The sequence below is a fragment of the Dryobates pubescens genome, chromosome 31 (assembly GCF_014839835.1).
Source record: "Dryobates pubescens isolate bDryPub1 chromosome 31, bDryPub1.pri, whole genome shotgun sequence".
NCBI lineage: Eukaryota > Metazoa > Chordata > Aves > Piciformes > Picidae > Dryobates > Dryobates pubescens.
In genome coordinates this window covers 5,700,208-5,713,148 of record NC_071642.1, presented here as the reverse complement: position 1 = coordinate 5,713,148, position 12,941 = coordinate 5,700,208, and the positions used below count along the sequence as shown (strand labels likewise).

The 12,941-nt window shown below is 58.9% G+C and overlaps 2 protein-coding genes across 2 annotated transcripts; one reads left to right on the top strand and one right to left on the bottom strand.

Annotated features, from left to right (window-relative positions):
- Positions 1 to 15: 15 nt before the first annotated feature.
- PRAM1 (PML-RARA regulated adaptor molecule 1) lies at positions 16 to 3,701 on the bottom strand. Its single transcript, XM_054175463.1, has 9 exons — positions 3,632 to 3,701; positions 3,433 to 3,541; positions 2,913 to 3,025; positions 2,578 to 2,632; positions 2,217 to 2,307; positions 1,794 to 1,956; positions 1,299 to 1,332; positions 715 to 749; positions 16 to 335 (listed from the first exon to the last, which is right to left on the bottom strand). Exons 1-8 carry the CDS (start codon positions 3,699 to 3,701, stop codon positions 716 to 718), a joined length of 669 nt encoding a protein of 222 aa, XP_054031438.1. The 3' UTR covers positions 16 to 335; position 715.
- A 5,890-nt stretch (positions 3,702 to 9,591) lies between these two features.
- POLE4 (DNA polymerase epsilon 4, accessory subunit) lies at positions 9,592 to 12,296 on the top strand. The gene is made up of 4 exons (XM_054175462.1): positions 9,592 to 9,807; positions 10,668 to 10,752; positions 10,987 to 11,028; positions 11,915 to 12,296. Exons 1-4 carry the CDS (start codon positions 9,592 to 9,594, stop codon positions 11,926 to 11,928), a joined length of 357 nt encoding a protein of 118 aa, XP_054031437.1. The 3' UTR covers positions 11,929 to 12,296.
- Positions 12,297 to 12,941: the final 645 nt, after the last annotated feature.

Sequence of the window (12,941 nt, the reverse complement as noted above, 5' to 3'; positions counted from 1 at the left end):
CAGCCCACATTTTAATACTCTCCCCCCTCACAAATAAGACCACAGAAGCCTCTCAAACCATTGCCAGATTTTACACAGAACAAATAAATCCACAGAGAAGGTTTGAGCTGAGGATGCCTCTGACCCTCCTGCCACCTCCCCTGCCACCTCCCAGCACGCTCGGTGGCCTTGCTGCTGTCCCAGTAGGGACATGGTGGCTTCTGTGGCTATCTCAGGAGGAAGCAGAGCTCCTTCCAAAGCAGGAGTGTGCCAAACAGTGCTGTCACGTCCCAACCCCTGGAGGGGACTCTGGTGCTGCTGTCCTGTGCCTTTGGCTCCAGCATGGATCACTCAACCTGCCAGGTAGAACTGCAGAAGATGTTTGCCTGTTGGCACAGCTAAAACTCAGCTGTCTCCAGCCAGCTCCAGCTTCAGAGCTGTGTGCAAGCCAGGGGTGAGCCCCAGAAAGGGCACCTCTGAGGGACCAGGGAGATCTCAAAGGACATTGAAGGGTCCTTGGGGCTGGCAGCAGAGTGGATGGATCACGTGAGAAGGGAAAGGGTGCAGGGAAGTCCAAGTAATTGAGAACAGAGAAATGTGAGGACCTGTGGAGAACTGAGAGAAAGGAAGAGATGTGCTGGAGAGAGGGAGGGGAATCACAGAGAGGGAGGGAGGGGAAACAGCAAGAGAGGAGGTGCTGGTGTGGGGGTCACAGCAGGTTCCCTCTGCACCTACCCTAAATCTCGACGTCATCGTAGATGTCAGTGTCCCTGCGAGAGAGTAGCGGCAGTGCCATGAGAGCCTGGTCCCCACCTCCCCCCAGCAGCAAGGCAAGGGCCAGCTCCTGCTGCCACGCCTGCCCCACCTCTCCCAGCATGGACTCTGCTGTCCACCACCCTATTTGCCTCCTGCCAGCCTCCTGCTCTCCTTACAGAGCTAGGATCAGGGGTGAGCACAGCTCTGCCCCTCCTGCATTGTGCAGGGAGGGTGGCTCTGGCCCAGGCTGCTGGGAGCTGCTGGCCTCTCACACCCTGCCACTGCCAACAGCTGAGCAGTGCCTGGGCAGACCCCACCTGAGGGACCACAGCCTGGGCAGGGCTCACAGCACCCCAGGAAGCTGCTCCAAGTGCCAGAGTCTCTGCTGACACCAGAAGTGCCAGATGCCGCTGCCAGGCTGACCAGCCAGAGCTATGCCTAAGGTTTGAGCTGGCACTCAGTTGCCAGGGCTGGTTCAGTGCCAGGCACTCCCTGGGCAATTGCTACAGCTTGCAGAGTGGGGAGGAAGGGGCTGGGAAAGGGGCTGGGGGAGAGGTACTCACAGGTGCAGCATCACGGCCCGAGGCACATAGCCATCTGCAACAGAGCAGGTAATGTGAGTCAGGCTGTGCAGGGACCCTGGGCACAGCCAGGGCCTCACCCTGGCACTTGCCCCTGCCCAGGACTGGCAATGGTTAGCAGCACCTCCTGACCCAAGGAGAGCTGGGTGAAAGGAGGAACCTGGCTGTGGGAAGCTGAGCTGGACCCTTGGGAGGAACCTGCTGGGGGCAATGCAGGGGCTGGGCTCCAGGAGCAGTGAAGGCTTTGAGTTGGGGAGGGGGGGGCAAGCCCAGACAAGAGCAGAAGGTGCTGAGCAGGAAGCAGAACAGGAAGCTTGTGCAAGGAGAAGTGGAACACTTGTGACCAGGGTACAGCAGGGCTGGCTCAGGCACAGGGGATGCCTCCAGCTGCCTGCCAGGGCTGTGTGCACAGCAGGAGTTCCCAGGGCTCTGTGTGCTGCGGTCCCTGCTGCCGGCAGAGCCTCAGCCACCACTTACATCTCCTCTGGCTGTTCCGGCAGAAGATCTGCTCCTCGTTGGTGAACTGAATGACATCGAGGATCTCTCCCCGCCTCAGGGGAAGGTTCTTCCCTCCACCCCTCTTCTCCACTGCTGCTGGGTCAACCATCATCTGAGTCAGGACATTGATGCTTCCTTCAAACTGAAACACAAACAGTGCTGCAGCTCAGCAGCTGCCCCGGGGCAGCACCCCCGGCCCTCCCTTCCTGTAGAGAGCAAATCCCTCTGCAGCCAGGAGCTCGGGGGGGGCTGCTCTCAGCTGGGGATGTGTCAGTGGGGAACAGGACAGGTGGGGCCTGGCTCTCAGCTGCTCTCTGCAGAGCACAGCTCCTCTCTGCCATCACTCTCCAGCCTTCCTGGGAGGTGCAGGGGAGCTCAGAGGGAAAAGCAATTGCTGCTCACCTTGAATTTCTTCTGAAACTCCCTGTCCAGCTTCTCCTTCTTGCTTTCCTTGAGTGCCACTGCCTTCATCTTCTGGGAGACTTGGGCTTCTCTGCAGAGTCGTTGTGAATCATAGGCAAACTCAGGTGACACCAGGTTCTGCTCTCTCCCAATCCCCTTCCCTCCCCAGCTGCTGCCCCATCACATCTCCCTGCCCCAGCTCTGGGGCTGCTGGGGCTCTGCAGCCATGTGTTGGGACTGCTGCTTGTGCCCCTCACCACAGACCTTTTACCCAAGCCCAGCAGAGACCATCAAGCCCCCAGCTTTGTCAAAGCAAGGAGCCCCTGGCTGTGACCCTCAGAAAGAGTAAAAGCTCTGTTACCTCTGTGCAGCTGCCAGCAAGGCAGCCCTGTTAGCAGCTCGACCAGCATCTCCACCTGGAAAACCAAACCCCAGAGAGGTGCTGCTGACACCCAGTGAAACCAGACAAAGGCTGAAACAGCAGCAAGAGCTTCCTCCTCCTGGGACCAAACCCTGAGCTGGTCCTCTGAGCATGGTTAACATCAAGGTTTCCCATGCCCCTTTATAAGGGAGCAGAGAACCCCACTGCCCTGCCATGCCCGGAGGCAGTGTGGGCTGCACTGCTGCCCAGGCTGGCTGGGGCCTGGATGCCCTCTGAGCTGCCCCCAGCAGCATCCCAGCCCCTCCTGTGCTCACCTGCTGCGGGGCGGGGGGACGCCAACGGCCGGAACACACTGGGCAGCTGGAAGCCTCGGCCTGCCCTGGGGGGCCCCACTGGCTCCACATCATCATAGATCTCCTCTTCAGCCCTGCCAGGAGGCACACAGCCATCAGGGAGTCTTGCTGCAGCCGTGGCACTGGGGGCCAAGGGCAGGGCCAAGGCTGCCAGGAGGGTGGGCAGCAGGCAGTTGGGCTCAGGTCTGGGGCAGAGCGGGGCAGCAGCTCTTTGCCATGTGCCAGCAGCTCCTCGCTAGGCCCAGCAGCATGGGACAGCAGCCTGGGGGGCAGGGGATGGGGGCAGGGTGTGAGGGCAGCAGCCAGACCTGCTTGGTCAGACAGCCTACAAAGGATGGCACTGCAGGAGCTGTCCCGGCTTGGGCTCCAGGAGCAGGCAGGAGAACCCAAGGACCCTCTTGGTGTTTCTTCTGGTGCCCTCCCAGTTGGGTCTAGCAAGCCTGGAAGCGCCCCCGAACGGAAGCGGTGCCCTGGTCCTTACCCGGTCCCGCCGGGAGCAGCCTGCGGCGGGAGGCGTGCCGGGGCCGGGGCGGGAGCCGGAGCCGGGGCCGGAGCCGGGGCCGGGGCGGTGCAGCCTGGCTTCACACAGCCTTCAGTGAAAAGAGCAATAGCAAAGGCTTAGTCCTCTCTGTCTGCTCACCCCGCCTGAGGTCAGAGCTGCCCTGGGCTAGAGGTAGTACAGAGGGGTGGGAGGAGGTACAGCTGACGGCACATCTGGATCCAGTGAGCAGTTCTCACTCCATGGCTCATCGGAGGAGTTTCTCTCCTCCCATACCCTGGGGCACAGCTCCCTGGGGAGCTCTAGTCGGTGTTTCCCCAGTTGTATTACTTTCTCCCTGGATCAGTGATGCAAGGAGAGGGGAAGAGGCCCAAATGGGTATTTTGAACATGGTGAAAACTCTGAACTCCAGAGGTGCAGCAGTCAGGGCAAGCCCTGGATATCTCCATGTGCTCAGGAGCATCATTGGGCAGAAGGTGCTGCTGGCCCTGTGCATCCCCATCCCTGCTAACATCCTCATCTTTTTATCACCAGGCAGGTAGCTGTCACCAGCCTGGTCAAACCAGATCAACCAGCAACTGGCATGAAGATCCATGGCACAACATGGCAGCTGTGCTCTCTAATGTGCAATTATATAGCAAGGCCTAAAAATCCCCAGATTGCCCTAAAAATTAGCAAAAAGAACCAGAGCAGGGCAGGGCTGCAATTCATAGCATCACAGAACTGTCAGGGTTGGAAAGGACCTCAAGGCTCAGCCAGTTCCAAGCCCCCTGCCATGGGCAGGGACACCTCACACCACAGCAGGTTGCTCACAGCCACATCCAGCCTGGCCTTGAACACTGCCAGGGATGGGACATCCACACCTTCTCTGGTGTCACCATTCCAGTGTATCACCACCCTCATAATGAAGAACTTTTTCCTTATATCTAATCTAAATCAGAGAACCACAGAAACATTCAGGTTGGAGAAGACCCTCGGGATCAGCAAGTCCAACCAGCCTCCCCTCCCTCAGTTTAGCCCTCACCCCTTGTCCTGTCACTACAGAGCCTGGTAGCAAGTCTGTCCCCATCTCTCTTAGAGCCTTATGTGCTGAAAGGCCACAAGAAGGTCTCCCCCAAGCCTTCTCTTCTCCAGGCTGAGCAACCCCACCCTCTCAACCTGTCCTCACAGAGGAGGTGCTCCAGCCCTCTTTTTATTGTGGTCCTCTGGACTTGCTCCAACAGCTCCATGTCCTTATGCTGGGTGCCCCAGAGCTGGAGGGTGGTGAAGAAGAAGTTAAGAGGAGCTGAGCAAGAAACAGGATTTGAAACAGGTTTCATCACCCAGAGTATGGATCAGCAGACTGACAGCTGTTAAAAACTCATCTGCCTAGATCTGGAACCAGCCTGACCAAGAGGAACCAAGCCCTGCACCCCATGGACAGCTGGAGGGCAACACCAGGCCAGCACCATGGCTCTGGTGGCCACAGCTGCAGCTGTGCCTGGGTACTCTAGGAAGTGCCCAGCTCCACCTTCTCCTCCCTTAGTTGTGGGCAGTGAGAGGATCTGCCCTTTGCTCTCCCTCCTGCCACCTTAACAAGCCTGAGTCTCAGCCTCTCTTTCCCCACAGCCTCCAGCCACCAACCACCTTAGTTCCTGCACTGGGCTCAGCCTCATGGGGGACTTGGTCAACACCCCTCAGGTTTTCACTCCAGCCCCACTCCTTGCAAGCACCCCAGAGCCTGATGCCTGCCCCAGACACAGACAGGGCACTAAGTCCCCTTTGCTCCTGCACCTGCTGCCCTCCCTCTTTCCTTTTCACATGCCATGCCCATAGAAGCCCCTTTGGCATCACAAGCCCTCATGCCTCCATCAGTGCCCCCACCCCAGTGTTTCCATCTCTCAGGAGCTCCAGACTCTAACTGGGAGGATTTTCCTCTCCCCTTCTCTGGGGGACCTGCAGGTGCCTGGCCATACCCCGCTGAATGCTCCTCGGGGGCTCTGTGGCAGGAGGGGAAGGCGCCCCAGGACCTGCAGCTGCACTGAACTTCTCCAGATGCACGGCAGGAGGACGCTTGGGCTTGGCTGGCCTCGTTCCCAGCACCCTGGCATTTGGCAGAGGCTTCCTCGGAGGCAGCTCTGGGTGCCCTGTCCCGGGGGCACTTCTCAGGGCATCCAGGGAGGCTGTGGCAACTTCTCCTTTGGCAGGAACCACTGGAGCAGCCTTGCTTCTGCTGGGTGGCCACGTCTGCTGAGCTAGGTTTCTCTGGGCAGGGTTGGAGGTGGTTCCTGCCTCCTTGCTCAATGTATCTCCTCCTCCTGGCCTTGGAGGGGTTGGCTGGGAGCTGGCCTCTTGAGCAATCCCCTTCTTCAGCTTTACCATCCATCCTGGGAGCTCAGAGGTGGGATGAGGAGGCAACTGCTGTTCCACACTCTGACCTTTACTGTGGGTTGGAGAAGCCCTGCTGAAGTCCAGCCTCCTGATGCGGGGGGGCTCTGGAGGGGGCTCCCCCTTGGAGCCCCCCGTGGGGGTCTGTCCCGGCTCCGCTGGGGGGACTGCTGCCAAGCAGCTCTGCGGCCAGCTGCCAGCTTCGTGTGGGTCCTTCCTGTTCCCTTCAAACTTTGCCAGCAGGTGCTTCACCACAGCCTCTTTGCCCTCCAGATGTGTCTGTAACCAGCAAGAAAAGCTCCAGCTAAAGCACCATGGAGGAAAACAAGTCACAGCCTCCCCAGGCAATGCAGCCTCTCCTCAGCACAGCCTGGCACTGAACCCCCTCCCTGAAATGTGCTCTCTGCTCAAAGTGGTCCTGGGACATGGCTGAGAAAGTAACACTGGGCTGCAGCAGACTGAGGACAGGTTCCACCACCAGGGCATCCAGGAGGAATTTCATGGAGTCTTTTGATCTGATCCACCCTTCATTCACCACCAGGGACCCTCCAAACAGAGGGATTGGGTGGAAGATTGTACTCTACTAGTAGCAAAGTTCCTGAGGCCAGAATTTGAGATCTAGAAAGTGCCTAAGCCTCAGGTGGGAGCAACTTGCCTTGCCCTGGTCCTTGGTCCCGTGAGGTCCATGTGAACTCAGGGCAGCTGGGCAGGAGTTGGCTGGGGAGGCCACACAGAGATCTCAGCATGGAGGAAAACCTGGGCCAGCAGTGGTGAGCTCACCCTGCCTGCACACACAACCCGAGGTCCTGAGGCAGCAGTTCTGTCCTACTTTCCTGACCAGTGCATTTCCTGTGCTGCTCACACCATGCTCATGTGAACTGGGACATGCCAGCCCCAGTTGCCCCTGGCTTCCTCAATGACCAGAAAGCAACTTTTGCTGAAGCCTCCCGAGAAAGGCTGCCAGGAGGAGGCCAAATGACATTTGGAAGAAGAGTGCCAGGTCCAAGGTGTGTCCTAATGCTCAGGTGAGATGTGCTTACATTTGCCCTAAGCTTCTCACATAGATCTTGTGGAAGGGCAGTGATCATCTGACCCTCCCCATCTTTCTCCCACCCCCTTGTCCTTGCACTGCAGTGTCCCTCTGTCCCTGCTTTACTTGCCCTGGGCTTTGCTTTTGACGTTCTCTCTGCTCTGGGACTTCACTTTGGGTTTGTGTTGTGTCATTTTCTTTGACAAGAGAAGGGCTGCCATGCAAAGAAGTGGAGCAGTGCTGAGACATAACTGCTCCAATGCACACAGCATCAGAGGGTGGGTTGGGTTGGAAGGGATCTTAATTATCATCCAGTTCCAACCCCCTGCCATGGACACCTCCCACTAGCCAAGGCTGCTCATCCAGCTTGGCCTTGAACACCTCCAGGGAGGGACCATCCTGGGCAACCTGTTCCAGTGTCTCATCCCCCCCAGTGGAAAGAATTTCTTCCTAATCTCCAGCCCCAACACTACTCCATAAGCTCAAACAAGTGCAAGTTCCCCTCAGATGCCCAGGCAGCCCCCACAGCTTCCCTGCAGAGGCTGCAGCGCCGCAGCCGTAGCACAGCCAGTGGTGAAGCTAAGCTGAAGGTTCCTGCTTCCTGCACACCAGGCCCTGGGGCTTGCACCCAAAATAATGAACCCACCCCAATTTCTCCCAGACTCCCAACGTGCTGCCAGGGCTTCTGGCACCTGAATGATTCAGAGCTTCATAACCATCCGTCTGGGAGCTGTTCCACAGCTGGGACTGGCACGGAGCCCTCAGCTGCAGCTGCGGACACAGCAGCACTGTCCCTGTGAGCACCTCCAAGTTCTTCAATAGGCTTTGCACCAGTGGGTGCCCTCCTGGACTCGGTAGCAGAGCAGCCTCCTCCTCAGCCCAACACCACCCAGCAAAGCTTGCACTAGGCCCAGGAACTGAGCAGAGACCTTTGAAGCTCCAACCAGCTCAGATATACAGGGGGACTTTTTCCTCCAGGAGGAGCAAGGGGCTCAGCAGGATCCAGCCCCTTGCAAGGACACTGCTAAAGCCTTCCCAAGCAGGAGCTGTGGCTCTGCTCCCTGTGCCCCATCCCCAGGTCCAGTGAAGCCCAGGCTCGGTTCTTTACTCACCATTTTCCATCAGCAGCTGCTTTCCTGCGTGCTCACCTCCTCTGTAAATACCACAGGAGGCATCCAAGCTGAAGGGCTTGTGCAGGGCGAGCCTCTCCAAAGTCCCCCAGCCCTGAAACCAGAAGTTCTTTCCTAACAGTTGGTGAGAAGCTGTGGGCAACGCCAGGAAGTTGCTGTAGCCTGACTGTGAAACAGCGCAAGGAGGAGGAGGAAGAGGAGGAGGAGGAGCAGCGCTTGGTGCACTGCGAGTTTGGACACTGCTGCTGTTGGGAAGCTTGAAGCCCACCAAGCCCTGCTGCCCATAAGCCACTGCCATCCACAGAAGAGTTCAAGCAGTGGCTCTGGGACAAGGGATGGACCAGGAGGGTGGTTTGTGTTTTCCTTCGGTGGTGGCTGATGTGAGCTTGCTGCAGGTCAGGTCTTCAGCACTCCACAGGACCCACAGAGGGTGGAGAAGGTTTGCAGCGGTCACATGGCAGAACCAGCATGGCCCTGCTCAGCCGAGCTCTGCAGGAGCACAGCGGGGCTGGGCAGAGGACTGTGGCTTTCCAGTGTCCAAAAGTGGGGGATATCTGCTCTGCTGACAGGGAGCAGGGGAAGCACCGTGCATGGTGCCATGCTGAGTTGGGCCATCTCTATGTCGAAACACCATGGCTGATTACCTCAGAGGCAGGAAAGGTCTGAGCAGCTGAGCCAAGCTCTGTGGCATGGCCACCCCAGCCGTCTGCAGGCAGGTGCCAATGCCCCTGCCCAGGGGTGCTGTGTCCCTCCAGCCCTTGGGGAAGATGCCCCTCCAGCAGTGCCTGTGGATGGGGTTAGGCTGAAGCGGTGTGGGGAAGGCTGGCAGAGGCCAATTGTTAGCCAAGGGTGGGAGCCCCACGGCGCCCTGCATAGGATAATGGGTGCCCAAGGTGGGCACTGAAAGCTTTGATCCCATCTGCTGGAGACGATACGAAGAAAGGGCGTTGGGAGGTCCCACAGCAGACCCAAGGGAAGGCAGCCAGCTGTGACAGCCACCTCCTGGGAGAGCTGGGTCCCCATTGCCACCTCCTGCATTGCGCCAGTGCCACTGCCGCGGGCAGGGCAGAGCTCTGGGGGCAGAGGAGGCTGTGGAGCAGGCTGTGGGGCACAGGCGGTGCCGGGCAGCGCAAGGGCCGCGCCACGGGGATGCGGGACGCGGCGGGGCCGCGGGCTGGGGCTCGGCGGCAAGGCTGGAGCCGGAGAGCGATGGGAGCCCAAGGGCCGTGCTGAGGGGCAGCGCTGCGGGACCGCGGGGCTGAGAGGGACACGGGGCTGAGCGGGACACGGGGCTGAGGGGGACACGGGGCTGAGGGGGACACGGGGCTGAGGGGGACACGGGGCTGAGGGGGACACGGGGCTGAGCGGGACACGGGGCTGAGGGGGACACGGGGCTGAGGGGGACACGGGGCTGAGCGGGCCGCGGGGCTGAGCGGGCCGCGGGGCTGAGCGGACCGCGGGGCTGAGCGGGCCGCGGGGCCGAGCCACCCTCGCCGCTCTCCGGGGCCGGGCTGGGCCCTCCCCAGCTCCCCGCTCGTCCCTCTCGGCCCCCCCCGCGCGTTCCCCCATCCGCTCCCCGCGGCGGCGCCGCGCAGGCGCAGCGCTGGGCGCGGGATGGCGGCGGCGGTGCCGGTGCCAGTGCCGGTGCCTGTGCCGGTGCCGGTGGCGACCAGCGAGGCGGCGGCGCCGGGGGAGGAGGCGGCGGGCGCGGGGCCGGGGCCGGCCCGCCTGGCCCGGCTGCCGCTGGCGCGGGTGAAGGCGCTGGTGAAGGCGGACCCGGACGTCAGCCTGGCCAGCCAGGAAGCCGTGTTCGTGCTGGCGCGGGCCACGGTGAGGGGCGGCCGCGGCCACTTGGCGGCGGGGGGACCGGGGCGGCTGGGAGGCCGCTCTCAGCCCGGGCTGCCGCCGGAACGGGGCCGGGCCGCGGCCCCCAGCGCTGCGCTCGGCGGCTGTGGGCTGGGGAGCCGCTCGGGGGGCGGTGGAGCGCTCGCTTGGCTGTTTCTAGAGCGTTTGAGGCTTTCCTTTGCCAGCTGGTGCCTGTCGGCAGGCAGCGCCCAGCGGACACCCAGGCCCCTGTCCCGAGCTGTCTCGGGGGAAGCAGAACGGCAGCCGCTGCCCCCGGCCGGTCCGCCTGCCCCCGGGCCGGTCCGCCTGCCCCCGGGCCGGTCCGCCTGCCCCCGGGCCGGTCCGCCTGCCCCCGGGCCGGTCCGCCTGGCCCCGGCACCCTGGCCGTGGGTCGGTGCAGACAGCCAAGGAGGCCGCGGGAGGAGCCGGGCACAGCACAAGGCCTCTCCTGTCGCTGGAGACCCTGCCGCAGCCCACAGCGGCTCCCGGTTGCAGCGGGAAGGTGTTCGGAGGGTACCCGCCGGGGGCAGCTGTGCTCTGTCCCTTTTCCCCTCCAGAAGGGGTCCTGCGAGCAGCTGGGCTGTAGGTGGTCTCCTGGATGTGTCTGGAGGAACCCTCTCTGTCCAGTTCACTCCTGGCTTTCTCTCTGCTCATGTTGTTCTCCTGTGCATCACTGCCCAGCAGCTTCCTCTGTTCTTTTCGGAGCTATTTACTGGAAAAGTGAAATGTTAAAAGGGAGGTTCTGGGTTCTTCATGAAGTCTCATAGGACCTTTCCTTGCCTCAGGATGTTCTCTCTTCTGTCTCTCACCCCTTGTGTGTAACTGCCTTGGTTTTCATGTTGCAGGAGTTGTTTGTTGAAACTATAGCCAAAGATGCTTACGTGTATGCTCAGCAAGGAAAAAGGAAGACCCTGCAGAGGAAAGACCTGGGTATGAGAGCATGTTCTGTGCTGGCTGCCCTTGCTAGGGTGGAGGATTTTCCCTCTCCACCCAGCGTGGTGAAGCAGTCGTAGCTGCTTCTCCTTGCTTTGCATTTCACTCACCAGCTCCAAACCAAGTAAAGCTCTTTCAAACTGCTCACTGGCCTGGAATGTCATTTTGAATCATGTTTGAAACAGATGCAGCTATGGAGTTTATGTTAATTGTTTTCAATCTGCTTTGCAGATAATGCCATTGAAGCTATTGATGAATTTGCTTTTTTGGAGGGTGAGTTTCTCCTTGGTTTCACTTGGATTCAGCAGTTTGTGTAATCTTCTTGGGGGAGAAAGGATTTAATCAGTTGCAGAGCCCTCTGTTTCCACATCTTTCATAGTGTGACTTGTTATGCCCCTGTCTGAGGGGTTAAACACATATCAAGTGGACCCTGAGACACCTACAACATTGTTAACTAGATTTGGGTTTCCTCATGTGTGACCTTGTGGAGGGCTAGGGAGGGTCTCCTCCCCCTCTACTCTGCCCTGGTGAGACCACACATGGAATACTCTGTCCAGTTCTGGGCTCCCCAGTTCAAGAGGGACAGGGATCTGCTGGAGAGAGTCCAACAGAGAGCCACGAGGATGCTTAAGGGGCTTGGAGCATCTCCCCTGTGAAGAGAGACTGAGGGCCCTGGGGCTGTTTAGTCTGGAGAGGAGAAGGCTGAGAGGGGATCTGATCAATGTCAATCAGTATCTGAGGGGTGGGGGGCAAGTGGAGGGAGCCAAGCTCTTTATGGTGATGCACAGTAACAAGGAACAATGGATAGAAACTGGAACATAGAAGGTTTCAGCTCAACATGGGAAGAAACTTCTTTGGTGTGAGGGTGACAGAGCCCTGGAGCAGGCTGCCCAGAGAGGTTGTGGAATCTCCTTGTCTGGAGACTTTCAAAACCCACCTGGATGTGTTGTGCAGACTGCCCTGGGTGCTCCTGCTCTGGCAGGGGGTTGGACCTGATGATCTCTGGAGGTCTTTTCCAACCCCCTAACATTCTATGAGTTGTGTAAACTTCCCAACGCCACTGCACATTCCCTTGGCTGCTTGCAGACAACTTTCTCTTGTTCACAGAGCTGTGTTGCTGCCTCCTGAGGCTATACTTTGTTTGTTTGTTTCTGTTCAGGTACTTTGGACTGAGCTGGACAGAGGTGGAGCTCTCTGGAGAAAGAGTCTGGCAGAGATGGATGCGGGGAGCAGGGTGCAGATGTGGAGAGTTTGGCAATAGTCCATAGGGTGGAGACACTGAAGTTGCAACCACATTTTGTATAAAGTTTAAGTTCTTTTAAGTTCTTTATTTAAAATGCATATTTTTTCATAACTATTTTGTATGTCCCTTGCCTGTGCCCTGCTGCCTGCTGCTGCCCAGCTCTGCCCAGCTCACAGAAGCAGTCCAGCTCCACAGAGCTGTGAGTGGAGTGGGAGGCTCAGCTCAGTGCCCAGGCATGGTGAACTCCTTTTTTATGGACACTTTTCTCTGTACATGTTTTGTTTCTTGGCCAAATACAATTAAATGTGTGGGTTTTTTCTTGTTGAACAGCTGTGCTGGTTTCTCCCCTGTGCTGCTGGGGTGAAGGCTTTGGGTGTGCTGTGGTAAATTGTGGTGTTTCCAGTGGATGCCTTCTGACAGAATTCTGCTCTTGCTCACTGCTTGCATCTGTCCCAGTGAAGCCCTTCTGTGGTAGAGTGGCAGTGGGACAAGGGACAATGGTTTGAAACTGGAGCAGGGCAGATTTAGGCTGGCCATTAGGAGGAAGTTCTGCACAATGAGGGCTGTGAAATACTGGAACTGGCTGCCCAGGGATGTGGTTGAGACCCTCTTCCTGAAGACATTCATGGTCAGACTGGATGTGGCCTTGGGCAGCCTGCTCTAGCTGGAGGTGTCCCTGCTGCCTGCAGGAGGGTTGGGGTCTTTGAGGGTCTCTTCCAACCCAATGAAATCTGTGAGTCTCCTACAGTATGAGCTCCAGGGGGACTTGGCTTGTTTTAGGGGTGCACAGCTTCCGTACGTTGGTGGCTGCTGCACCTCTAAGGAACTGTAGCCAAAAAACCCTCAGCCCAACCCCTCCAAACTATTTTGAATGCCAGAGTGGTGTTAGGAGCACTGTGCTGCCATCAGTGTCCTCTGGTGCACTCCCTGAATCTGGGAAAAA

Excerpts from the sequence above, each read along its gene's own strand:
- PRAM1 (XM_054175463.1), bottom strand. The coding sequence starts at position 3,701 with ATGAGCCATGGAGTGAGAACTGCTCACTGGATCCAGATGTGCCGTCAG. Across the intron at positions 3,026-3,432 it reads GCTGCTCCCGGCGGGACCGG|GGCTGAAGAGGAGATCTATG; the intron begins GTAAGGACCAGG and ends GCCTCCTGGCAG. Across the intron at positions 1,957-2,216 it reads AGTTTCAGAAGAAATTCAAG|TTTGAAGGAAGCATCAATGT; the intron begins GTGAGCAGCAAT and ends TTTGTGTTTCAG.
- POLE4 (XM_054175462.1), top strand. The coding sequence starts at position 9,592 with ATGGCGGCGGCGGTGCCGGTGCCAGTGCCGGTGCCTGTGCCGGTGCCG. Across the intron at positions 9,808-10,667 it reads TCGTGCTGGCGCGGGCCACG|GAGTTGTTTGTTGAAACTAT; the intron begins GTGAGGGGCGGC and ends TTCATGTTGCAG. Across the intron at positions 10,753-10,986 it reads CCTGCAGAGGAAAGACCTGG|ATAATGCCATTGAAGCTATT; the intron begins GTATGAGAGCAT and ends TCTGCTTTGCAG.